This window comes from Eleutherodactylus coqui, chromosome 11 (genome assembly GCF_035609145.1).
Source record: "Eleutherodactylus coqui strain aEleCoq1 chromosome 11, aEleCoq1.hap1, whole genome shotgun sequence".
NCBI classification, from domain to species: domain Eukaryota; kingdom Metazoa; phylum Chordata; class Amphibia; order Anura; family Eleutherodactylidae; genus Eleutherodactylus; species Eleutherodactylus coqui.
This window is the reverse complement of record NC_089847.1, coordinates 71,927,011-71,952,301: the sequence shown is the minus strand read 5'-3', so window position 1 is coordinate 71,952,301 and position 25,291 is coordinate 71,927,011. Positions and strand designations below refer to the sequence as shown.

The 25,291-nt window shown below is 44.2% G+C and overlaps 1 protein-coding gene across 5 annotated transcripts in view; it reads right to left on the bottom strand.

Annotated features, from left to right (window-relative positions):
* Positions 1 to 25,027, bottom strand: part of EHBP1L1 (EH domain binding protein 1 like 1) — a 182,552-nt gene extending 157,525 nt beyond the window's left edge. For all 5 annotated transcript variants that reach the window (XM_066582573.1, XM_066582579.1, XM_066582575.1 and 2 more), the window contains exon 1: positions 24,383 to 25,027. In XM_066582573.1, the coding sequence (XP_066438670.1) occupies positions 24,383 to 24,486 (104 nt within the window). In that variant the 5' untranslated portion in view covers positions 24,487 to 25,027. The remainder of the gene's footprint in view (positions 1 to 24,382) is intronic.
* Positions 25,028 to 25,291: the final 264 nt, after the last annotated feature.

Below are 25,291 nucleotides of genomic sequence, written 5' to 3'. Positions count from 1 at the left end.
TAGTTTTGACAGGCCCTGACCATTCCCAGGGACCTGAGGTACGTTACTTTTGTCTGCGGCTCCATTATTTACCACCAAGGGTCATACCGGTGGGTAACGGAATGGTGGCGTCACCTGTGACATCTGCTATCCCTGTTCTCCAGTTTATTGGGCATCTCTATCCTAGAGGTGTCCAGAAGTGGCCCAGCGCTGCTCTGGCCGAGGTTATGTGTGTCCCCCAGGAGGAAGCCTGGTAAGTGCCGCGATTTGCTAAGTTTTCTAGCCTATGTTTCACTATGGAGCCTTCCTTTCTGTTGCATCGCACAGAAATAGTTTTCGTGCGGTGCAATGCTACTTTTACAATAGAAAGTCTTACTGCAAAAGCCCTAATATAAGCCCTAGCTGCAGAAAAAAAAAATCATCTAACAGCCACTGTCAGCTCCGCCGCACGCCCCCTTTTTGGCTCCGGCAGACTTGTTTGTAGTTTTCATCAAGTGCTTCCTGGCTTGGGGGTTCAAAATCCCCGCTTTCAGGAAGTGTTGCCTGTGATTGGTTCTTGAGCACTGTGGCTCAGCCAGTCGCTGCACTGCTTGATGAACCAATCACAGACATTGCATTGAATGGCTGTGATTGGTTCGAGTGCTGGTCTGATAGGTTCTCGAGCGCTGCGGCTCAGCCAATCACAGCCAGCACTTCCTGGAGGTTGGGATTTTGAACCCCTGACCAGGAAGCACTGAGGGAAAACTACAAGTGTGTAGGGGACCTGCAGGGAAGACGTGCGGTGGAGTAAATAGCGGCTGTTAAGTCATGTATTTACTTTCTTTTATGCCGCTAGGGCTTATTTTCAGGGTAGGGCTTATATTTCGAGCCCCCCAAAAAAATCCCAGCAAAAGTTGCGCGACTCCATGCAGTTTTTGCCCTTAGTCGGCTTAACTTTTCGCCAAAGGTAAGCAGTTAGGCAACTTGCATAGACTCCTCCAAATTACGCCTGTCAAGGGAGTGTGTATGTTGAGTATAGGATTTGAGAAAGGAGAGAAAACATATGTCCCTTGAATTGGGAATTGGCAGGAATACCATTATACACCCATACATAATAGAAAGGATATTAGAAGCATAAGAACAATCACAATGGATTGCTGTGTTTGCTCTGTCGCGGTTTTACACTCTTTTTGAAAATAAATCAAGCACCTAGACGGAGTTGTCAGTTTTCTGCAAAAACTCAGCATGCAGTTACAGCTCAGGCAGATATGCAAGTGATTATAGAATTGTGGTGTGATTAGATGAACGGTCTTGACAACTGAGGCCCTAAAACTGGTTCCACCGTTGGTCTATAAAAAGGCTCTCAAGGTTACTCTTTTTCCACTTGTATAGAACTTGCTGACCACTAGACATACCTCTATGATGCAATCAAAGAGATTTGGCCCAGTTAAACGGGTTGTCTCGCGAAATCAAGTGGGGTTAAGCACTTCTGTATGCCATATTAATGCACTTTGTAATATACATCGTGCATTAAATATGAGCCATACAGAAGTTATTCACTTACCCACTCAGTTGCAGCCTCCTGATTGGCTGGAATCGGCACACGTGACAGGGCGGAGCTACGCGATGATGCGTAGAAGGGGCGGAGCCAGAACGACGCTCATGCCCGGGACCGACCAGAAGGGAGAAGACCCTTCTGCGCAAGCGCATCTAATCGGGCGATTAGACGCTGAAATTAGACGGAGCCATGGAGACGGGAACGCCAGCAACGGAGTGGGTAAGTGAATAACTTCTGTATGGCTCATATTTAATGCACAATGTATATTACAAAGTGCATTAATATGGCCATACAGAAGTGCTTAACCCCACTTGATTTCGCGAGACAACCCCTTTAACAGAGTTTACAGGGGAGGGGGGGGGGCGCATTATTGCAATTTGAGAAGCTGAATGGTTGTATCAAGGAATTGTCCGCCACCTGTGCCATTCTGACCAAACTGTTAGGAGATGTTGGGACCAGTGGATGCATGAGGGCATGCACACAAGGCAACTGGGCTCAGGGTGCCCTCGACAGGCCATCAGTAGAGAGGATGGTCTGATCATTCGACAAGCACGAGCAGCTTCAAGTGTTTTATTGTCCACCATCCAGAAATAGGTGGCACCATCGTTACAGGCCCCTGTGTCTGCCGAACCATTACCAGGCGCTTGGCTGCAGGACATTGGTCTCATGGCAACCTTTAAGTGCACTGCCTATGACAGCCACCCACTATTGCCTCCTTTTGAAGTGGTGCCGTGAACAACAAAACTGGACTACTACGGAGTGGAACTGAGTTGTCTTCAGCGACGAATCCAGATTTAGTTTGCGTGCTTCAATCCTACTTTGCTGTGACGCAGCACACTGCCCCCACTGCTGATGTGATGGTATCGCATACGACAGTCAGTCACCCCTAGTAGTGGTACCAGGGACAATGACAGCTCAGTGATATTTTCAGGACATCGTGCAGTCACAAGTGCTGCCTCTCATGGCAGCTTCCAAGAGGCATTTCCCAGAAGGATAATGCTCGGCCGCACACAAAAGGGTGTCACAGCAATGTCTCCACAATATTGTCACATTTCTGTGGCTGCCTGGTCACCAGATTTATTGCCAATAGAACATGTATGGGACCATCTGGGATGCTAACTCTGACAGCCTACAAGTTTGCACGATCTAGATGCTCAGTTATAGCAAATGTGGAGCAATATAACACAGGATACAATACAGAACTGGTATGCCTCCATGCGTGTCCGTATAACATCTTGCATCCAAGCTAGAGGTGGTACAACAGGGTATCAGAACCTCCATGCCTACCCATATCACATCTTGCATCCAAGCTAGAGGCAGAACAACAGGGTACTTGAGTCTCCTTGCCTGCCTGTATTACATCTTGCATCCAAGCTATAGGCGGTACAATGGGTACTAGAGCATCAATGCCTGCCCATATCACATCTTGCATCCAAGCTAGAGGCGGTACAACAGGGTACTAGAGCTTCCATGCCTACCCCTATCATATCTTGCATCCAAGCTACAGGCGATACAACAAGGTACTACAGCCTCCATGCCTACCTGTATCACATCCTGCATTCAAGCTAGAGGCAGTACAACAAGGTAATAGAGTCTCCATGCCTAGCCATATCACATCTTGCATCCATGCTAGAGGCAGCACAGCAGGGTACTTGAGCCTCCATGCCTGCCTGTCGGTATCACATCTTGTATCCAAGCTAGAGGTGGTACAACAGGGTAAAATAGCCTCCATGCCTACCCATATCACATCTTGCATCCAAGCTAGAGGCAGCACAACAGGGTGCTTGAGCCTCCAAGCCTGCCTATATCAGACCTTGTATCCAAGCTAGAGGTGGTACAACAGGATACTAGAGCCTCAATGCCTGCCCATATCACATCTTGCATGCAAGCTAGAGGCGGTACAAGAGGGTACTAGAGCCTCCATGCCTAACAGTATCACATCTTGCATCCAAGCTAGAGGCGGTACAACAAGGTTACAGAGCCTCCATGCCTACCTGTATCACATCCTGCATTCAAGCTAGAGGCAGTACAACAGGGTACTAGCGCCTACATGCCTGGCTGCATCACATCTTGTATCCAAGCTAGAGGCGGTACAACAAGGTACTAGAGCCTCCATGCTTGCCCATATCACATCTTGCATTCAAGCTAGAGGCAGTACAACAGGGTACTAAAGCCTTCATGCCTGCCCATATCACATCTTGGGTACTGGTGTACCTTGACGCCACCAGAAGCTAGGGGTTTGGCAGGAGGAACAGCCCTGTCACACCCCTAGCTCCGATTGGCGAAATACGGCAAGGTCCTAGAAGGCACTTGAAAGTATTATGGGCAGAAGCACAGTGGAATGTGAGTGATTCTCCAGCCCTATAAAGCGCCTAATGACATTCCCCACGCTGTTGTCTCACTGCGCTGTGTCCATCAGCACTTTGGGATCATACCACAGGTCTAGCAGTGTCCGCACGAGGGCTCTCACTGAGTCTCCCCTGCGCTGTACCCTCCCTGCTCTTGCGCTGTTCGTCCGCTCGGTGTCACATTACCTGCAATTAGCGCAGGGATCAGTGCACTGCACCTGCATTATCTGTACGGCCGCTGTTGGTGTTTATCGCCGCTGTCGGGTCCCTGCTCCTGGCAGCGAGGTTACAGTTAGAAGGGGGGCAGCGTCCCACTGCAGACGCCAAGCCGAAGTAAAGGTGACATGGGGGGGCGCCCCACCGCGAGATGAAACTGACGGTATGGGGGCTGGGCCGCCGGTGTGGAATGCCTGTTGCAGAACCCGCTCTGCGCTTCCCTTCCACATGGTGCTGTGCGGCTGCAGCAGGGTCCACTGTCTGCATTACATAGAAAAAGTGTAGTGGGCTGCCAGGATCTGAAGGGGAACAACCTGTGCAGCCAATCAGGAACAGGGGCGTCACCCCCCTGTGAATCTTGTTGCCACCAGCACTTCCTGGTGGCATCAAGATACACCAGTACCCACATCTTGCATTCAAGCTAGAGGCAGTACAACAGAGTACTAGAGCCTCCCTTGAAGTGTTCAGTTTTCCACAATGAATGATCCTTTTGCTCTGATATTGTAATCACTTATATCAGCGTTACAATCACACAGAGAAAGTTTCATTTGATTCTGACAACTCTTTCTATGTGATTGATTGATTTTTGCAAAGTGTACGTTGAGCTTTAGTACAGTATTTGGGCATCTTGTGTATTGAACAAGCTGTTCTGGATATTTCTGTATTCTTCATAGGCTTTTACAGAAATTCCTTCCTTTTTGTTACACTAGTCATACAGAGCAGAACTCATTTTCCTATCCATCCACTTGGTAAAGTGTCTGTGTTTTTTGGAAGGTTAAGAGCAGTAATTAGGCAAAGCTGCAAGTGGTATAAGTTTACTAATAGAGATGAGCGAACCTACTCGGCCACGCCCCTTTTTCGCCCGAGCGCCGGGATTTTCCGTACTCGGGAGAAAAGATTCGGGGGGCGCCGTGGGTGAGTGGGGGGTTGCAGCGGGGAGTGAGGGTGAGAGGGAGAGAGAGAGGGCTCCCCCCTGTTCCCCGCTGCTACCCCCCGCTCCGCCACGCCTCCCCCCGTCCCCCCCCCCCCCGAATCTTTTCACCCGAGTACGGAAGTACCCGAAAATCGCGGTGCTCGATCGAGTAATTACTCGAAACGAGTACGTTCGCTCATCTCTATTTACTAACACTGCTACTAAAATACTTCTCTTCTGCTTTGCAGAGAATGGAACTTTCCATGTGTTTTTCTCCTCAGGAGGAAGTTGTAAGAAGTTCTTCAATCTCCCCAAAGGGTTAAAAAAAAAAAAATCACAATTGTTAAAAGGAGCGGAAGGCCGATGATGAATCATAGAAATTATGCTAAACAGTAAAGAAAGACAATCAGCGGAATGCTGCAGAACTCCAGACTGGATGGAGAGGGAGCACTGACTAAAACACACAAATATGTAGATATTTTTGGTGAAAATTCCACACTGAAAGTCTATAAGAAATTACAATACTGCACACGATAATAGAGTTATTGGACCTGAAGCGAATGAAAATAGTAAACAGATTACCATTTTCTCATCTGTATAATTAGATGCCCCTAAAATAGGTCTATTTTTGGGACATAAAGGCCCAGGTGTATTAATAGTGGTATATTTTGCACTAATTTAGTTAGACAGGATAATGAGATTTGCATCTAATTAATTTAACACCTTCGCTCAAATGTATGTAACTGTATGTCTGATCTGCAGGTGTATTGTCACAAATTGACAGTTATGTTGAGGGACATTTACTAAACTGTTGGCAGTAGAAAAGCAGGCCCATAAAGAAATGGCGCACCTTCCCATGTAAAAAATAGTGAAATTAGCACAAAAGCATACAAAAAAAGTAAAAACATTTAAAAGGAAAGACTGAATAACCTGAACCCTAAAACTATATGGATTCAGTTAAGCAGCAATATACCAGTAGACAATACTGTATATAGGATGGGAAGAGCATGCTGTTAGCAATAAAACGGTTCAAAGCCAATAGTACATAAAGATAACACTCCACCTGCTAAAAAGCACAATGTGACATGCTGATTATACAAGGTAATGGTAGCTAAGCAAGAACCAAATAAAATCTGTATTAATCATTGATCGTTCACAATAATACTTATTCTTGGTATGCGGTTAATGAGCCCAAACCCCACATGTATGGCTACTGCATGGCTAGCTTCATCAGGGACTATTAATCAAGCCCATAACCATGTTCTTATACCCTATCCATAATTCAAAACAGATCTTACTTCTGCTTAGTTTGAAGCATGTCCCGGCGCTCTACCACATCACAGCGCACGAGTGAGACATATAGTGGAAGCGCAGGATTCCATGTCCCAAGGCACATATACCTCCATTGGCTATTGGCTTTGAACTGTTTTATTGTTTTCAACATGCTGTTCCCATCCTATATACAGTGATGTGTGTTGGAATATTGCTGCTTAAATGAACCCATATATTTTTAGGGTTCAGGTGGTTCAGCCTTTGTTTTTGAACGTCTTTACTTTTTTTCTTGTATATTTTTGTGCCAATTTCACATGTAACAAAGTTTTGTTCTCTTTTTGACATGAGAGTTTGCACCATTTCCCTATGAGTCTGCTAGCGTCTTGGAGGCACAGTTGTTGTTAGACACTCTGTGGCTGCAAATCTTGCACGACAGAAGATCGTGCAAGATTTGTGCGCTGCGAGACGCACAAATCTCATACAAATATGAGCCCCATTCAAAAGAATGGGGTCATACTCACAAGCGATGTTTTCCTGCATGGCACCATGATGCGATGCTATGTGAGAAACAAATCGCGGCATGTTCTATCTTGCTGCGTTCTCTAGCATCACACCACCCATTTTTTTCAATAGGGTCAGCAGCAGCATCGAACCACATGGGAGAAACTCTGCGATCGTCCGCTGCGGCTGACAGCCATGGCAGAGGATTCCTTACCTCTGGAGTGGTGTCCGGACAGCCTGTAAATGATAGTCCAAGAGCAGTGGTTGGCATAGCAATGCAGATCACATGACGGGACCGGACCACAGGTCCTGGACTATCATTTACAGGCTGCTCGGATACCGCTACAGGGGTGGGTAGAGAGGGGACCTAGACCCTGCCCTATACTGTCAGTGCACCGCCGGTCAGACCAATCACGCGTCCAGCAGTGCACTGATAGACTGCAATTGTGTCCATTCACAGCAGCAGTCTCTCAGTGGGAGGATTGCACACCGTTGGGGTCTGCAGCCTGTAATTGGCTGCCGGCTCCCCAGGTAACAGCCCACCCCTCTCCGAGTGCCGACTCACGGGCTCCAGATTCAGCAAAGAATGTTTCTCTCAAAATGAGGGAGATTAGCTTCTACCTCATTGGTTTTTTTTGCCTTCCTCTGGATCAGATCAACATTTGGGGGTGATAGGCTGAACTAGATGGACATGTCTTTTTTCAGCCTAACATACTATATTACCATGTTACACTTGATTTAAACAGCTGTACGTTTGCACCCATTTTAACTTTTGCCTTTGATAGAAGTTTAAAAGTATATTTTTTTAGAGTGAGAAGACAAATGTAGCAGATTTTGGTACAATTTTAAACATGACTTTATAATTTATGCAGTTTCCACCAAAATCAACCCTTAGGCATCCTGTCCACGAGCGTTGCGATATCCCGTGGCAGGAGCCAACTGATGGATCTCTGCGGTGAGCATATCTGATAGATAGGCTGAGAATCGCGGCAATTTGCAGCATGCCGCGATTTGCTGTCCGCGACCGGAGAATCGTTATGATTCTCCGCTCGTGGACAGGGGGGGGGCTGCGCTTCCCATAGCAGTGCTATGGAAAGCGTTTACTGCGTTCCCTGGGGCCAGATTATCACCCCAGGGAACGCAATGCAAAAACGCCCGTGGACAGGCAGCCTTAACCCCTTGAGTGGCACGCCCAGAAATTTTCCAGGACGAGCTCCACTGCCCATAGCGATATAGCCCGGAAGATTTCCAGGCTATGTATCACTATGGGAGCTGCAGAGCACAATGTCACAAGCTGTAGCAGTGTGCTCTGCCTGCACAGACCCACAGAGAACAAAGCAAGGGCTTTGAAAAACCAGCAGAAGATATTGCCGATCTGCCGGCAATCTCCTGCTTCTAAGTCCTGCTTTGTTTATAGGTTGCCATAGAGACCATCGGCTTGTCAGAAGCAAGCCGATGGTCTCTGTGGCAGGGAGAGCTTGGTGCTTGGCTGCCAGAGGACAGCTAGGTACTAGCTCTTACAGCAGAGATCAGAGAAAACCTTCGATCTCTGCTGTGTTAACCCTTTACATGCGGCAGTCTATGTGACTGCAGCATGTAAAGGGCTGTCACTGCAGCATGTAAAGGGCTGTCACCATCGGACCCCCGGAATGTGATCAGGAGGTCCTGATGGGTCCCTGTGGAAGTCCCCTAAAGGGACAATAAAAAAAAAAAGGAAAAAAATTATAAAAACACTTGTCTCCCTTTACTTGGTAAAAAATCAAAAATCAAATCACACATGTGGTATCCGTGTGCGTCGTAATGACCCAGAGAAGGAAGTTAATGCATTATTTAACCCCTTAATGACATGGCCCCTTTTTTTCTTTTTTCCCAATTTCTTTCTTTCCTCCCCCCTGTTTAAAAAATAACAACTTGTCCCGCAAAAAACAAGCCCTTATATGGCCATGCCAATGGAAAAATGAAAAAGTTATGGCTCTTGAGACGCAACTGCAAAATTAGTTGAAATTCAATGATTAGACCATTTTAAAAAAACCTGCCCTGGTGGGCACGACAGGGTGGTAGGAAACCCGCCACTCAAGGGGTTAAACTGAATAGTTAAGCGGCCTAATATGTGTAGTTTAGGGCTGCGGGTTTGATTATTGGCTGTGAATAAGGTTTCATGGGAGGTTTGTTTATTTTTTTACTGCCAGAAGTACAGAACAGACTTTTATCGGAAGGTATAATTTTATAACTATTCATTTTCTACTTTCATTGGTAGCTGGCATTCATCGGCTTCAGATATAGGGGAAAACTATAGAGTGAACCGGGCACTATGTTACATTGAGAGCTGAATTTTATATTCTACACCAAGCGCCTCTTATCACACACCTAGTCCACAGAGAAAGATAGGATGTGACACTAATGCATGATTGGATAAACCACAAGTTGTTGATGTCCAGTCTGATTATTGCTTCCCCAATACTGAAAATTGGATTTTACCGTGAGATCAGGCTCCTGAGCAGATTCTTAGGTGATTTATGACAATTGCCACTCCGTAGACGACCAAGCTGCAGTTGAGACTTCCAAGAAGAAGGTAATGGATCTCAAGATAAGTAAAAAACAGAAACATATAGCTGTGGGGGTGAGTGGGGTATATGCAATGTATTCTAGAAAGTCGACTGAAGTACAAACATATCTGTACAGTGCCTTGCAAAAGTATTCATTCCCTTCATGTTCTGCTTGCTTCATTGCATTACAACCTGGAATTAAAATGGCTATGGGGGAGTGTGCTATTTAATTAACCATTTTGAAGGTGTAAAATATTTCTACTGTGGCCCAAACAATAATTAAGACAAAAGACAGAGACCTTCAATGTGGTTATAGTACACAGAAAGAGGTGTTTGGTACCCGAACAATATGTCTCATTGTGATTTAATATGTTGAAATGGTTAGTTACATTTTAATGTAAAAATGCATATTTTTCTGCTGTGTTTTATGATACAGATGGTGGTTGAGACTTGTCAAATGGCACAACAAGAGTTAAACTGCCATTTTGTGCTCATTCTCACAGCTAGTCAATCAGAGCTCGGCAAATGGGAGAAGCTGAGTTAATTTCAACGACAGGTACAGCCAACGATGATTGTCATCCTTGCATGAAATTAATGATGAACGATAAGTGAATGAATTGTCGTTGGCTGCGTTTACACTGAACGATCTTTCAAAATTGAGCGACTTCAGTGGGTGCAATTAAGCAGTAATCAATTACCAAAGAAAGACATGACTTTATGATTACCAGAGAGTTACCTCTGTGAGCAACGAGGAAGGAAATTCAACCACCATTGGACCAGAAGTCTGTTCCAACTGTTGAAGTGTTCAAGTACTGCACCTCCATATGTTGGATGCCTGTAACGACCAAGCTGATCAACAGGTAAAGAGCAAGTTAAGGCCCGTTGAGACATACCGGTTATCGTTGAAAAAAATCGACCCAAAGTGTGCAATAATCGTTACATCTAGATGCGAGTCATTGTGCAATTTTTCTTCGCTTTTCGTCCATCATTCAGTTTCAGCTTGCATAAAAATCATTGGCAGCTTGATCACTTCTCGTTACATCTAAACACTCCCAGCTACTGAGATTTTTATGTACTCTTCCAGACAAAACTCCTCCAACTAGTTAGATGGGTTGCACTGGTGTAGAGCAGTATTCAAGTCATGCCACAGGTTCCCAGTTGGATTGAGGTCTGATTAGACTGTTCAAAGACATTTCCATGTTTCCCCTTAGTCCCCTTTAGTGCAGGCAGATTGAAACAGGTGTTCCTCAAGAATTGCCCTATATTTTCTGCCATACATCTTTCCTTCTTTCTTGACCAGTTCCTGCAACTAAAAAGCATCTCCTCGCATAATGCTGCCACCATGCTTCAACTTGGGAATTAAGTTTTTGGAGTGATGGTATTGGGTTTGCGCCACACATAACGTTTACATGATGGCCAAAGTATTCAGTGTAGTCTCCGACCAGACAACCTTTTCCCATGTGTTTGGGGAGTCTCCCACATGCAGTCTGGCGAACTCCAAACAGGTTTTCTTATGTTTTTCTTTAGATTATGACTTTTTTCTTTTGCTCTTCCATAAAGCCGCAATCTGTCTAGTGCTCAGCAGCAGCTTATAGTTGTCCTGCGGATAGATACGTCCAACTCCTCTGTGGATCGTTAGAAATCCTTACGAGTTATTCTTGGTGTCTTTGTCGAGTCTTAGATTAATGCTCTCCTTACCTGCGTTATTAGTTTTAGTTGGATCCTTCTCTTGCCAGGTTTGTTGTTGTGCCATATTCTTTTCATCGTGTTATAATGGATGAAGTTAATTTGTAGGCCCAGGCCTTATTTAAGGGTTTCATATCAAAGGGGGTGGATACATTACACACTCAAAACTTTTCAGTTTTAATTTAATTAATTATTTATAATTAACAAGTTCTTGTTAATTATTTACAAGTTATATACAGGCTATTTATGTTTTAAACAAGTTTTTTTTTTATTCCACTGTAACAATTTGGACTATCTCGTCAGGACGATTACATCAAATTAATTAAAATCAATTTGACTTCCAGATTGTAATAGAACAAATCAGGAAAAACACCAAGGGGGGCGAACTCTTTTGCAAGACACTGTATGTAATATATCGCAATATGAATACTTTCAGTAACCTCATCCAGCTTAGGTTTTACAGCTTTTGTCAACTTTTTGTGATTTTGCTGATAATACTACTTTGCAGTCACAAGAATCTGTTGCAATGAAAATTAGATCATTTTCCCATATATAATGAAAGTTTATCAGTCTGATAATCTCCACCCATCTCTTCAGATATATGTAATGTTGTTCCAAATAGCATTCAGCCTGACTGAGCTTTGTGCTAAAAAAAACTTACCACAACTGGTAAAGTGGATATGATCCTTATGAAATGAAGAATTATGCATCTACTAATAGCTCCTGTTCAATGCCAAAAAAATTGTATTTAAGACTAAGGCCGCTCTCACACTCACCGAAAGCAACAGAAGAAACTGAAATCTTATTATTAAGGCGAATAGAAAAGTGTGTCAAACTGCAATGAAGTAAGTATTATGGGGGACTTTAGTTATCCGGATAGATTATGGGAAAACGAAACCTGCAAATCTCACAAGAGCGATAAGTTTTTGAGAACTATTAAAAATAACTATTAGAGATGAGCGAGCACGCTCGGATAAAGCAGTTACTCGAGTGAGCATCGCTCTTCTCGAGTAACTGCTTACTGGTCCGAGCAGGCTCGGGGGGGCGGCGGGGGTGAGTGGTGGGTGGCGGGTGCATCTCTCTCCCTCTCTCCCCTGTTACCCCCCACCGCCCCCGCGAGCCTGCTCAGACCAGTAAGCAGTTACTCGAGAAGAGCGATGCTCACTCAAGTAACTGCTTTATCCGAGCATGCTCGCTCATCTCTAATAACTAGCTTACCCAACTTATGCAGGAGTCAACTAGAAGGAGGGCCACTCTGGACTCAGTATTAACTAACAAACCGGACCAAATAATGGGGGTGCAGGTTTAGGGACAATTAGGAAATAGTGACAACAATATAATTAATTTCCAGTTGTCAGTCAATAAGAAACCTTATCAGGGAGCGACAAAAAAACTAAACTTTAGTAAAGCAAAATTTGATCAGCTCAGAACTACTATCGGTAACATTAATTGGGACAAAATCCTCAAAAATTATAGTACAGAAAAAAAATTGGGAGAAATTTAAAAACATCCTAATTACCTCATGTAAGCGGTTCACACCCTTTAAAAAAAGAACCACAAGTAGATAGAAACCAATGTGGCTCGACAACACTGTAAGGGGGGGGCAATAAACAAAAAAAAGAAAGTATTTAAACTACTAAAATAATAAGGCAGTGAATAAGTGTTAAAATCATACAGGGAAAAATACAAAATATGTCACGGAAAGATCAAAATTGCTAAGGAGGAGGCAGAAAGACTGATCGCCAAAGAGAGCAAAAATAACCCCAAACTATTCTTTAATTATATAAACAGCAAACGGATTTGCACTGAGAGCACTGTCCCTTTAACAAATAAGGCAGGAGAAATCATAGAAGAGGATGGGTGGAAGGCAAATTTATTAAATAGTTTCTTTTCAAGTGTATTCACGAACGAAAAGGAAATGTCACACAAGATGCAGGGGAATAAAATGACCCCCCCCCCCCCCCCCCCTTGCTGAATATTGCATATTTGACACAGGAGGAAGTACAGATCCGGTTAAAGAGGAATTAAATCAAAAAATCTCCAGGCCCAGATGGAATACACCCAAGGGTTCTAAGGGAACTAAGTGACAAGATAGATAGACCGCTATTTTTTTTATATTTACGGACATTATCAAGACCAGGGTTGTACCACTTGATTGGCGCATTGCCAATGTGGTTCTAATATACAAAAAGGGGTCCAAAAGAGAGCCTGGTAACTACAGGCCGGTAAGTTTCACTTCAATAACTGGAAAAATATTTGAGGGGTTTATGAGAGACGCCATCCTAGAATACCTCAAAGGGAACAACGGAATAACTCCTCACCAGCATGGGTTCATGAAGGGTCGATCATGTCAGACTAATCTGATCAGTTTCTACGATGAAGTAAGCTCTAGGCTGGACCTGGGAGAGTCTATTGATCTCGTATATCTGGACTTCTTTAAATCATTTGACACTATGCAACATAATAGGCTGATATATAAAATGAGACAGCTTGGACTGGGTGAAAACATGTGTATCTGGGTAAAGAACTGGCTCAGAGATAGAAAGCAGAGGGTGGTAATAAATGGTTCGTACTCTGATTGGGCCACCATTGCCACAGGGTTTAGTATTAGGCCTCATTCTGTTCAATATATTTATCAACGACCTGATAGAGGGACTACACAGTAAAATATCAATATTTGCAGATGATACAAAATTCTGCAAGATAATTAATACAACGGAGGACAGTGTACGGCTACAAAAGGACCTAGATAAGCTGGGGGCTTGGGCAGAAAAATGGCAAATGAAGTTCAACATTGAGGTTATGCATATGGGCAGGAGAAACGGATGTCACCAATATACACTAAATGGGGTACAGCTAGGGAAAAGTGATATGAAAAGACCTGGGGAGACTAGTGGATTGTAAACTTAACTGGAGCAACCAATGCCAGTCAGCTGCTGCAAAAGCTAATTAAGTCTTGGGGTGCATTAAAAGAGGTATAGGGGCGAGGGACGAGAACATTATTCTACTGCTATATAAGGCACTTGTCAGGCCTCACATGGAATACTGTGTACAGTTCTGGACACCAGTGCTCAAGAAAGAAGGGCAACTAAATTAATAAATGGAATGAGGGGACTGGAATAACCAGAGAGACTATTATTAAAATTAGGATTATTCACCCTGGAAAAAATACGGCTAAGGGGCGATCAAATAACTATGTATAAATACATTAGGGGACAACACAAGGATCCCTCCCATGATCTGTTTACACCCAGGACTGCGTCGGTAACAAGAGGGAATCCGCTACGTCTAGAAGAAAGCAGGTTTCACCACCAACACAGAAGGGGGTTCTTTACTGTAATAATAATAACAATAATCTTTATTTGTATAGCGCCAACTTATTCCGCAGCGCAGTAAGAGCAGTGAGACTGTAGAACTCTCTGCCTGACGACATGGTGATGGCAAAATCAATAGAGGAGTTTAAGAGGGGACTAGACGTCTTTCTAGAGCGGAAGGATTTTACAGGATAGACATTAGGTGACCAGCGGGTTGTTGTTCCAGGTCTTCCATTTAGGTAGGAACTATCAAGGTTGATCCAGGGATTAGTCTGACTGCCATTATGGAGTCGGGAAGGAATTTTTCACCTGAATGGGCTAATTGGCTTCTGCCTCTTCGGGTTTTTGCCTTCCTCTGGATCAACAAGGGGGTTGAAATAGGCTGAACTAGATGGACACTGTCTTCATTCGGCCTAACCTACTATGTTAATATATTTTACACAGGACAATTATTGTTCAGAATCGTTTAAATTCCAGCTGTGGGAATTTGAACGATAATAATTTTGCTGTGTAAATGCATGCAGCGACCGAATGAAACTTGTTCAGTTTTTGCATGCAGAAAACTGCATGACGATTCGCTCATTGTAAACAGCAGTCGAAATAAAGATGGACGGGGGGAGAACTTCATGCCGGCAGTGCTTTGAGTGAGGCCAGCGATCTCGCTCCTTTGGTCAGTGAAAACACCTTGATCGTTCTCATAGCAGTGGGTACCGTGTTTCCCTGAAAATAAGACATACCCTAAAAAATAAGCCCATCCTGATTTTTTTGCTAGAGATGGGGTTTTTCAACCCATGTTACCAGGAAGAGAATGCTCTTTCAGTGCTGAGGATGACAAGGAAGAATGCCGGCAGGCCTGGAGAACAGCAAGAAGGACCGGACGCCGCCTGCGAGGTGAGTATTAAGACACCCCTGAAAATAAGACACTGTGTCTCTTTTGGGGGAAAAATTAATATAAGACAGTGTTTTATTTTTGGGGAAATATGGTACATACACAGAAGGTGGTGAACACTTGGACTGCAGACAACTAGCACCTGGCATGCACAATGCCCATTGAATAATGCCAGCCAGACTTTATTGTAGTGCCAGTCAAATTACCTCTGAAATAGTGCCAGTAGCAGCGTCTATGCAATAGTAACAGCCACATTGTCCTCACAAATGCACAAGCCATAGGGCTCATGCTTTAGAGCACTTAATTCATCCATGCCTTAAGGGCCTTTTACATTGGCACATGATCGTGCACGAACGTTCGTCCACATGTTCCTTCCCCCAATCATCTGTCCATATGAAGCTGCTGCGGATCACCCAACAAATAAGCAAATACTCTTTTGTCAAGTGATTGCATATTTTATGCCACAACAAAAATAATCTGTTGTTGGCAGCAAATCACCCTTGTGTAACCAGCGATGAGCTGCCAATAACAGTGGAACTGCAAGTGCCCAAATGCTCACAGCAGCGATCATTCGGCGGCATACAGTACTGCTCTTCTTGTCTCATTCCTGGCAGAAAATCTGCCACTGTGAGATGAGCATTAGGCCCCCTGCACACGGGTGGAAATTCCGCGGTGGGATTTTCTGCAGAATTTCGCCCGTGCCCGTCTGCATAGGATTGCATTACAAAACGTAATCCTATGCACACAGCCGTGATATGTCCGCGTAAAAACACGCATGGAAAACAAATTGTGGCATGTTCTATTTCTGTGAGGGTCTCGCAGAGGCCTGCACAGAAATGTCAGTAATGAACCGCCGGCTCCTCTCTGCTCATGTGCCGGCTGGGCGGCAGCTGGCACTTCACAGAGAAGAGGACACGCTGGGAGCGGGTGAGCCGCAGGGCTGTGCAGGGGCATGGCTCCGCATCCTGCTGCGAGAATTCTCGCGGCAGGATCCGACCCGGCCGTCTGCAGGCGGCCTTACTCTCTGGTAAGTTATAACTTACAAGTAAGCAACCTGTGAAAAGCATATTACTTAGAACTTTATAGAGACCCTTCCTTAGACCATTTTTACTACCAAAGGTCAAACTTGGATTTATTATGTACTTATATGTAAATCATGTGTATGTATTTGTTACAGTGAGAGGTGGACACTCAGACATGGACAAGGGGAAGGCTAGTGCAAGGCAATATTCTATTTTATTTGTTAAGCATTTTAAGCCATGTATGCCTTCTGGTGAAGTTTACTTGATGGGTGAAGTCCAACATGCCAGATATCTATGCCTACTCTATGGCTCCTAAGATATACATCAGGCACTGCAAGCGTTTAATGCAGGATAAAGGACAACTTCCCAAGAGTTTAATCTCAAGGGAACACACCACCTCAGAAGGTCTAACTGGAAGTAGCAACCAAAGTTAGGAATAGTTTTAGAGTTTTATTTTCTATTCCTTTCCTGTTCCTCCTCAATCTCTGTTACTCCCACAGTGATACCATTTTGTCTAATACCTATGGCAGAGGCACATCTATACTGTAGTCTGAACATCCACATGACTGCTCATACAATACTCCACTGAAGATCTCCATTTATTTCATATTCAGTCACAGTATGCTATAAAATGACAAAGTATGATAGGCTATGGTTATGGTGGAGAAACCAAGGAGACCACACATTGTGTGGGATGCACTAATGGAGGCATCACTACTGTGAGGGGGCACTAATGGGGCATATTTACTGTGCTGTGGGCACTAAGAGTATATCCTTATTGTGTGGAGGCACTAGAAGGCCATTATTACTGTGAGGAGAAACTATTAGTATGTGCCACACAAAGAGGGCACTATGAAAGTGTGTGGAGCACTAAGGGGGCACCATTACTGTCTGTTACAGAAAGGATGGCACTACTACTGTGTGGTGGTACAAAGGGGACTGGGCATATTAGCGGCATGGCTTAATGTAAAAAAATAGCTGCAGTGCCTGTAGTGTGCTCCAGGTATTGTCCCTCTTTTCATGATTTGAAATTTGGGATATATAAGAAAACAGTATTTTATTAGTGGACCAAGGTAAAAAGAAATGTTAGATAAAGAAAGAGAAAACCATTTTCAGAAACATTTATGTACTGTACAGCGTGCAGTTGCGTGGTATCAGTAATGCACTGGCAGCAAAAGCCAAAAACGTGCCCCGGAGGTATTTTCAGACAGCGATTTATATTATCATACTGCATTTTTATTCACCACAAAGTGGTTGCAAGCAGATTTTAAAATAGCGATGTATAAAATTGCCAGCAGCCCTGGGATCTAAGCAGCCCCAATTACTTATGGCTGAGCATTCCTAATAGTCATCAGATAACCTCTCTCTAGTCATTTTCTAGTAAATGCAGTGCAGGGCTGTGCTTACACAAGCAATTACCACAAGCTTCATGTATAACCTGTGCGCACAACAGTTCCTTTGTCAAAAGGGGGAATCCTTATTAATTAAACAAAGGGCCATGTGACTGATATGCATGATAAAAGAACACTAGCCTAACCCAGATTTCATGCAACAGTTTTAATTTTACCCAGGATAACCTAAATCTTCCCTGTTGAGAACAAACAAATTTACTGCATATAATAAGATTGAAGGATCCAGACAGCAAGATAACAGATAAAACAAAGGCGAAGGCTACGGTTGGGGGAATACCCAAACACCAGTAAGGCCACCTTGCGGCAAGAGGGGTTTAACTAGGGTTTCAGGTTGCCAATTGCTGGAACAATCAAAGGAGCAAATAAATAGCAAAACATGAAATTTACTAGGAAACAACCTGACGTGCTGAAAGAGAAACTGGTTAAAATGATTGAGCTAAGCATAATGGAAGGGGCATTTGAGGAGCTAGCAATAGCGGGGTTAAATGTATCCCCACTAGGTTTGGTTCCCAGGGGCGGACTGGGCCAGTCCCCCAGAGACATTTATGGCCACACAATGTCATCTCCCGGTTCAGTTAAAAGATCCTATCAATAGCACTGACAGTCACAGCAGGCTAGCGCTGTATACAGACTTCAGCTAAGCTCCTCCTATCTCCGCTCCAATGCTTAAGAGCACTTAAGGCCCATTTACATGAGATGAATGTTTGGCAAACGATGCCCGACACTCGTCCCTGGGTGTACTCGCTCCCTTGCTGTTACACAGTAGCGAGTATCGCTGTCTCGCTCACAAAGTGGCCAGCAGGGGGCTGGGGCAGCTGGAGGAGATTTCTCTCCTCGCTCTCCACGTCCCTCTCCATTCAGTTAACACAGCGGCCGTTCAGTAATGAACAGCTGCTGTTTACACTGAACGATCATCGCTCATTGTTTAGGCTGCATAAAATCCTGGACGATGATTTTCAGTGTAAACGGCAGCTCTTCAGTACTGAACGGCCGGTGTTTTAAGTGAATTGAGAGGGGTAAGGGAGCGCAAGGAGAAAAATCTCCTCCCGCCCCCCTGCAGCACGGGAGCGAGTATGTGCGAGGATGAGTGTCGGGCATCGTTTGCCTGACATTCGTCCAGTGTAAATGGGCCTTAAGTTACTGCTATGAGAGAATGAAGCACCAGACCAAAGATAGGAGGAGCTCAGCTAAAGTCTGGTGCAGCACTAACCTGCTGTGAGTGTAAGCGCTATTGATAGGATTTTGTGTCATGCTTCACACTTAGGGCTCATGTCCTTGGGCAGATTTGAATTGAGAAATCCGTGCGGACGATCCGCAATTCAACCCACCCATAGGGAAACATGGGCGTCCGCAGCTTAATTAAAGCATGCAGATTTGTTTTGTGGCCTTTCTGGTCCAGAAAACAAATTGCAGCATGTTCCATTGTGCTGTGGATCCCACACAGACAGCTTATATTGAAGTCAATGGAAGCTGTCTGAACCGCAGCACATCCGCAAATCTCCACTGCATATGTGTGACGGTGCGCCTGCACACATCTGCAGAGGAGAAAATGAAGACCCGCAGAAGACCAGGACGAGTAAGAAGAGAACCCGAAGTGTCCTCTGGCACGGGCAGGGTCGGATTTTACTGCGGGTTCCCGCATGTGGAATCTGATCCACCTGTGGACATGGGGCCTGAGTGGTAGCCACAGAGGGGACACAATATCACTTAACGTGGCCATAGAGGGGTCCCACCATTACTTAGTGCATCCTCTCTGTGGCCCCCACTAATAGCCAGTCCCCTCTGTGGCCCCCATCAATAGTGCGACCCCCTCTATGGCCACCATTATCACTTAAACAGATTTACTGGACATGTTTTATTGATAGCCTACCCTCAGGATAGGTAATCAATAGTAAGGTGACCAAATTTTCCCAGGGTCAAAGCGGGACAAAGGGTGTGGTTAGGGGGCGAGGCTTATCACAAAGTATCATTTTTACCTCGGTCGTTATAAAATGTACAGGGCCGTTCCAAAAAGACAGGGAGCAAATTCCGCAGCATTTCCAAATCCCAAAACAGTCAAAATCTGTACCATTGGTGCAGATTTTGACTAGAAATTAGTCGTGTATCCGCAGATTATTTCATACTGTGCCATGCTCCAACTCACCTCCTCCGAAGGCTTCCCACTGTCAGCACTCCCCGGCTTCCGGTTCCCAGCGGCCTTGTCAGGTTTGGTGCCGCTGGTCAGGTGATGCTAGTCAGGTGAGGCCACTACAGGCCGCTGGGAACTGTTAGCTGGGGAGCACTAAAAGCGGGAAGCCTTTAGAGGAGGTAAGGGAAGCAACGCATAGTATGTAATCGGCTGTGGATACACAGCTGATTTCCAGTTAAAATCCGCAGCAACGATGCAGATTTTGACTGTTTTTGGCGGCAGAAATGCATTTGTCCGCTTGAGGTATGCCGCCATGTGCAGAGTGGCCTCCGTAGTAATAGTGTTCCCTATATTGGCCCCAGTAGTAATACTGTCCCCGATATCGACCCCAATAGTAATAGTGACCCCCCCACAGTGGCCTCAGTAGCAATAGTGACTCCCCCACAGTGGCCCCAGTAGTAATAGTGACTCCCCACAGTGGCCCAAGTAGTAATAGTGACCCTCCGCAGTGACCTAAGTCGCAATAGTGACCCCCACAGTGGCCTCAGTAGCAATACTGACCCCCACACTAGCCTCAGTAGCAATAGTCAACCCCACAGTTGCCTCAGTAGTAATGGTGACCCCCACAGTGGCCCCGGTAGCAATAGTGACCCTCACAGTGGCCTCAGTAGTAATAGTGTCCCCCAGAGTGGCACCAGTTGTAATACTATTACTACTGAGGCTGATAAAGGGGACATTATTATTAATAGTGTCCGCTACATCAAGCCCAGTAGTAACAGTGACCCCCACAGTAACTCCAGTACTAATAGAGCCTCCCCTGAAACCCATATACTCACCCTTTTTTCCTCCCTTCTCCTCTATATTTGCAGAACCAAAGAGAGGTCAGGGGAGGAGGGGGCGAAGATCTCAGATGCACACGTCAGTGTGTGCATCCAGCCGTGGCGCAGCACAGTGATTACCAGCCAGGGAGCCGCAGCATCCCAGCTGGTAATCATTTTAATGATGACCCAACATCCCGAAAGCGGGACAAAAGGGTGTCCCGTTGGGGTCCCGGGAGAAAGCGAGACACAGGGTCCCAAAACAGGACTGTCTCGCATAAATCGGGGTGTCTGGTCCCCTTATCAATAGCTAATCATCTGGGGTCTGCTGCTTGGGACCCCGACTGATCAGCTCTACAGGTGCCTGCTATCACCACAACAACACACAGGGTACAGAGCAGAAGTGGGCTGCGCTGGTGATATCAGGAATAGCTCCTATTAAAATCAATGAGAGCTGGCCTGCAATTACCAGTTCAGCCACTACACAGGGATCAGAGATATCTGCTTCCACTCTGTACCCTGTGTGTTGTGGCACTGCTGGAACAGCTAAATGGTCGGGGTCCTGAGCAGTGGACCACAGCTAATTAGCTATTGGTGACCTATCTTGAGGATAGGACATCAATAAAAAGGATGCACGGGAAACGCCATTAATGGTGGGCACAGAAATTACATATTTTTTTTCTGGAGGACTACAAAGTGGACATGGTTACTTTCTGGGAACCATAGAAGTATACAATTACTTTTTATAGGGCCACAAACAGGACACAATTGCTTTGTGGGGTCATAGAGCCATATTAGTACCTTTGGTGGGCTAAAAGAGAAATTATTATTATTTGGGGGCAGAATGGGTATCATTACTGAGTCAGGAAAAGGAGTGGTTATTTCTTGTGGTGGACACTTACTTTGTGGAGCATAAAGGGGGACACTACTACTATGTGGGGCATTGAGAAGAGTATTGGTAGTAGCAGTAGGAGGAAAAGAGTATGCAGAAACAAATCATGGCTGTAAGAACTCTTTATGGCACTCTAGGCGACTACAATTAAAGACCACACAACCTATGAACACGGGAGGTAACTAGACTTTGTCCCTTTGATCTGTCCTTCAGTCACCCGCATGGCCTGAGAAATAAGTTAAAACATTCTTATCTGTGAACAACTCCAAGTTAACTCTTACCATTGTTACGATTACACTTGGAGTTGTAGTTTCACATTGTACAAATTTATATACCAGCAGTTAATGTTACATTAATGCCCTAAGAATTGGCTGCTAGTCATGGGCCATTGCCGTGTCCTTGGTGGTTTCAAAAAAGGAACCAGGATAATCTTGAATGATCCTAAATATGTCATACCCTGAAGGGTAAACTATACTAAAAATAAAGACAGTGCTCCATGTCATAGGCTTGAAGATACAGATAAGTTCCAAATAGAGTATCAATGACTTTGGGTGTTGCACTGAAAGCGCAACACGTAATAAAGCCTGTTACAATAGCAGCTGCCTTCTCCATACAGAACCAGCCAGAGCCTTCTGTAGTACTAAGATTAACAGCAGAAAACACTGCACGGGGACACTTGCTATTGCTTCAATGATGAGCCCAAACAGAAAAATACTTGAAAACTTTATTGTAGTGACACGTTTCAGTGCCGAATTGGCATCTTCATCTGGCTTTTAACTACATTAAAATTTTCTAACATTATTTCTTCTGGACCCATCAAACAGAATGGTCCTACAATATGGATATACTAAGGTAAAAAAAAAACAATCCTCCAGCCATACACATAGATGTGCACAGTACCGAAGATTTGGAAACCAGTGGTCAGAAAGTAGGAAAACATTATTTTTGAGTGTTGACTATCTTTCCAGCTATACTTCTTATAATAAGATGATTTTGTGTTCATATTATGTTCCATGTAGGGCACTCCCTCTGCAATATCACTTGGATTACCCAATAATGTTGAAATATTTTCAGCATTACACAATAAATGGAAGTAGCAATCTGACAACGGAAATTATGGTAGAACATTTGGTAAATTTTAAGGTTAAAGGAGAAATAACAAATGAAATTCATAAAAGACCCAGTATTGTACATGAAAGATACAGTTTTCAGAGCTGCAATTTATAGGTTAAAAAAAACAGTTGTCACGCCAGTTCCTACAAGGAAATCAAAGTGTAGATATTTCACCAGAGCAATTTAGCAAGAAATGAGACAAATGCTGTCACTGTCTAGCAGCAGTGCTGCCCTTTGCCTTCTCGAAAATATCTACAAATGTCACATGTTGAAGAGATTCGTTGCAACCAGTGGTATGGCCAGAGGGGGGGGGGGGGGGGGGGGCAGCCATTCCCTGGCCTTGGTGTGTACCTGGGCCTTCAAGAAAAGCAGTGAACATTAACTCTCAGCTGCTCTTGCAGAGCAGAAGAAAATAAGGAACCACATGACAGAAACCTAAGGTGAAGGAAGCAATGTTTCCTTTTTTCAAGTTACCCTTTGATACTACATTGCTACTATTGCTGCTGGGTATTACATTCATCCACTTCACAGCATTTGTTTAGCAGTCCAGGGAGCTAGTACGTGTCCACACAAAGACAATCATTTATATAATTTTATGAAATCTAACAAACTCAGAGCAGGATCTCAGAATTTTTGCAAAGTATAAAAGAAATTCCTAAATACTTCACGCTGTTTAAAAATCCCCAAAAAAGGACTGCATTCCAGAAGATAGTGACTACAGAGAGGCCAAGCCAGAGCACGTTTGTCTCCAGCTTAATCAGTGATTACTCAGTGGGACCCAACAAACAAATGGCCACAAGGTGATGGTCAGAGAACACAAAGGTCGGTAAACACTGGAGTCAATAAAGACTTGGAATAGTTGGAAGATAAGAACGTTAGTAAATAAGGTTCTGCTGTAATATGGTAATTGGTATACATATGTCAGTCATTTACAAGAGACATCTGTCTGTTTATAGATAACTATTCACATTCTGTTGCATATTATTACAGCACTCTATACTAAAAGTATCGTGTAATAATACAGTTACTGTCATGTCCAAGAAAGTGTCGTAATACAGTAGAAGTTTTATACAATGTGCACATCTTGGTGTCAACAAAAATGGAATAGCGCTCACAGTGGTGAGATAATCACCAGGCAAAATGAGTTGACATAGGATTAGTATAGTATCAGTATTCCACAGCACTTAACCTTGAGGTGTGTGACCAGAGACAAGCATTTTGCACTTCATTACTAATAAGCTTTGACCAAACCGTCATGTTGCGCCCTATATTTTACACACTTCATTTTGATGAAGATAAAATACTGTAATCAACTGGTGGTGCAAAACATCTCTTCCAGGGAAAGAGCTCAGACTTAGTTACCCTTCTTGAATATGTTAGTACAAGTTATCATGTCCCATAAAAATACAGATCACAGGAATTATGCAAGTTGGCACCTTCAACCCAGGCCCAAGGAAAGGCCCTTCGCAGCACCGACCGTCTATGAATAAGCCAGGGCCCTATAGATATAACAGTTCATACACTATAAAGTCCACTGTGTTGTACACCTGGAATGGCATCACACATAACTGTTACTACATAGACCAGGATATACAAAGCTACGTGATTAAAAGGAGCTATTCACTTAGATATATAGAATTTGCTATACAATGGCTCTCCAAATTCTTATTTCCAATAAAGACAATTGATTGCACACAATAAGGCACATGTGTATCATACTGTCCTCCACAATAGATATTGTATATGTTTGTCAGCCACAGCACAATGAACTCTCAGACAAAGTGCGGTCATCTCACCATTTCTGGGTACACTCTAATATCAGCTCCTGGTAAGAGGCCACAAACTGGAAGCGGGATGCTCTCTTGCCAGTACGCTGCAGTCTCTTCCATACTGAAGTCATGGTTGTCTCTCTCAGTGACAGTCTCTGACAGTCTCCAGCATGATGATGGGTGCAGAACACGAATGTTTCCTTGCTGCTGGTGACTCAGTTGAGCTCTCTCTTCTTGCCTCTCCCTTCCTGTGTGCTTTCTCAGTCTGTCTCACAGTTCATGTGCTTGTCATTTTCTTAAAATATAGCATTTGTTTGTTGCTCCTGTTACCCTGTCCTCTCTTATCTATGAAGAGGAGTAGATCCTGATGTCTACTGAAACTTTACCTTACTTTTCAGTGTGTCTGCCTGTCAGAGACAAGTACAGTCAGCGTGCCTCCATGTAATAACCTCGCCGGTCAGTGACAGCTCCTTTCACTCTACTAAAGTCTCTTTTAATCTACCTCAGTCTTTCCTGTTTGCCACTGACAGTCTCTCCGCCTTATAGGTGCTGCTGGACGGTCTCTTTTACATTGACCCCCTGTGTCTGCGTTTTATAAGTTCCTCTCTGTCTCTCTCACTCTATGTCTTTATGTCTTTTTTAGTCTCTTCTCATTCCTTCTGAGTTAGAGACAGCCTGTTCCCCTCAGCCAAGCAGAAGTAAAACTTGAAGGAGGAGGGAGGGCTGAGGGTGTGTCTGTGACTGTACATATTTTATATATATATATATATATATATATATATATATATATATATATATATATATATATACTGAATAGTCTGTGTATGCGTCGCCCTGCACATATGTAATAAATCAGTATAGCATTATTATATGCTTTTATATACTCCTCCAGATGGAAAATTGGTAGATGCAGACCTTGGGAGGAGTTCTCAAATA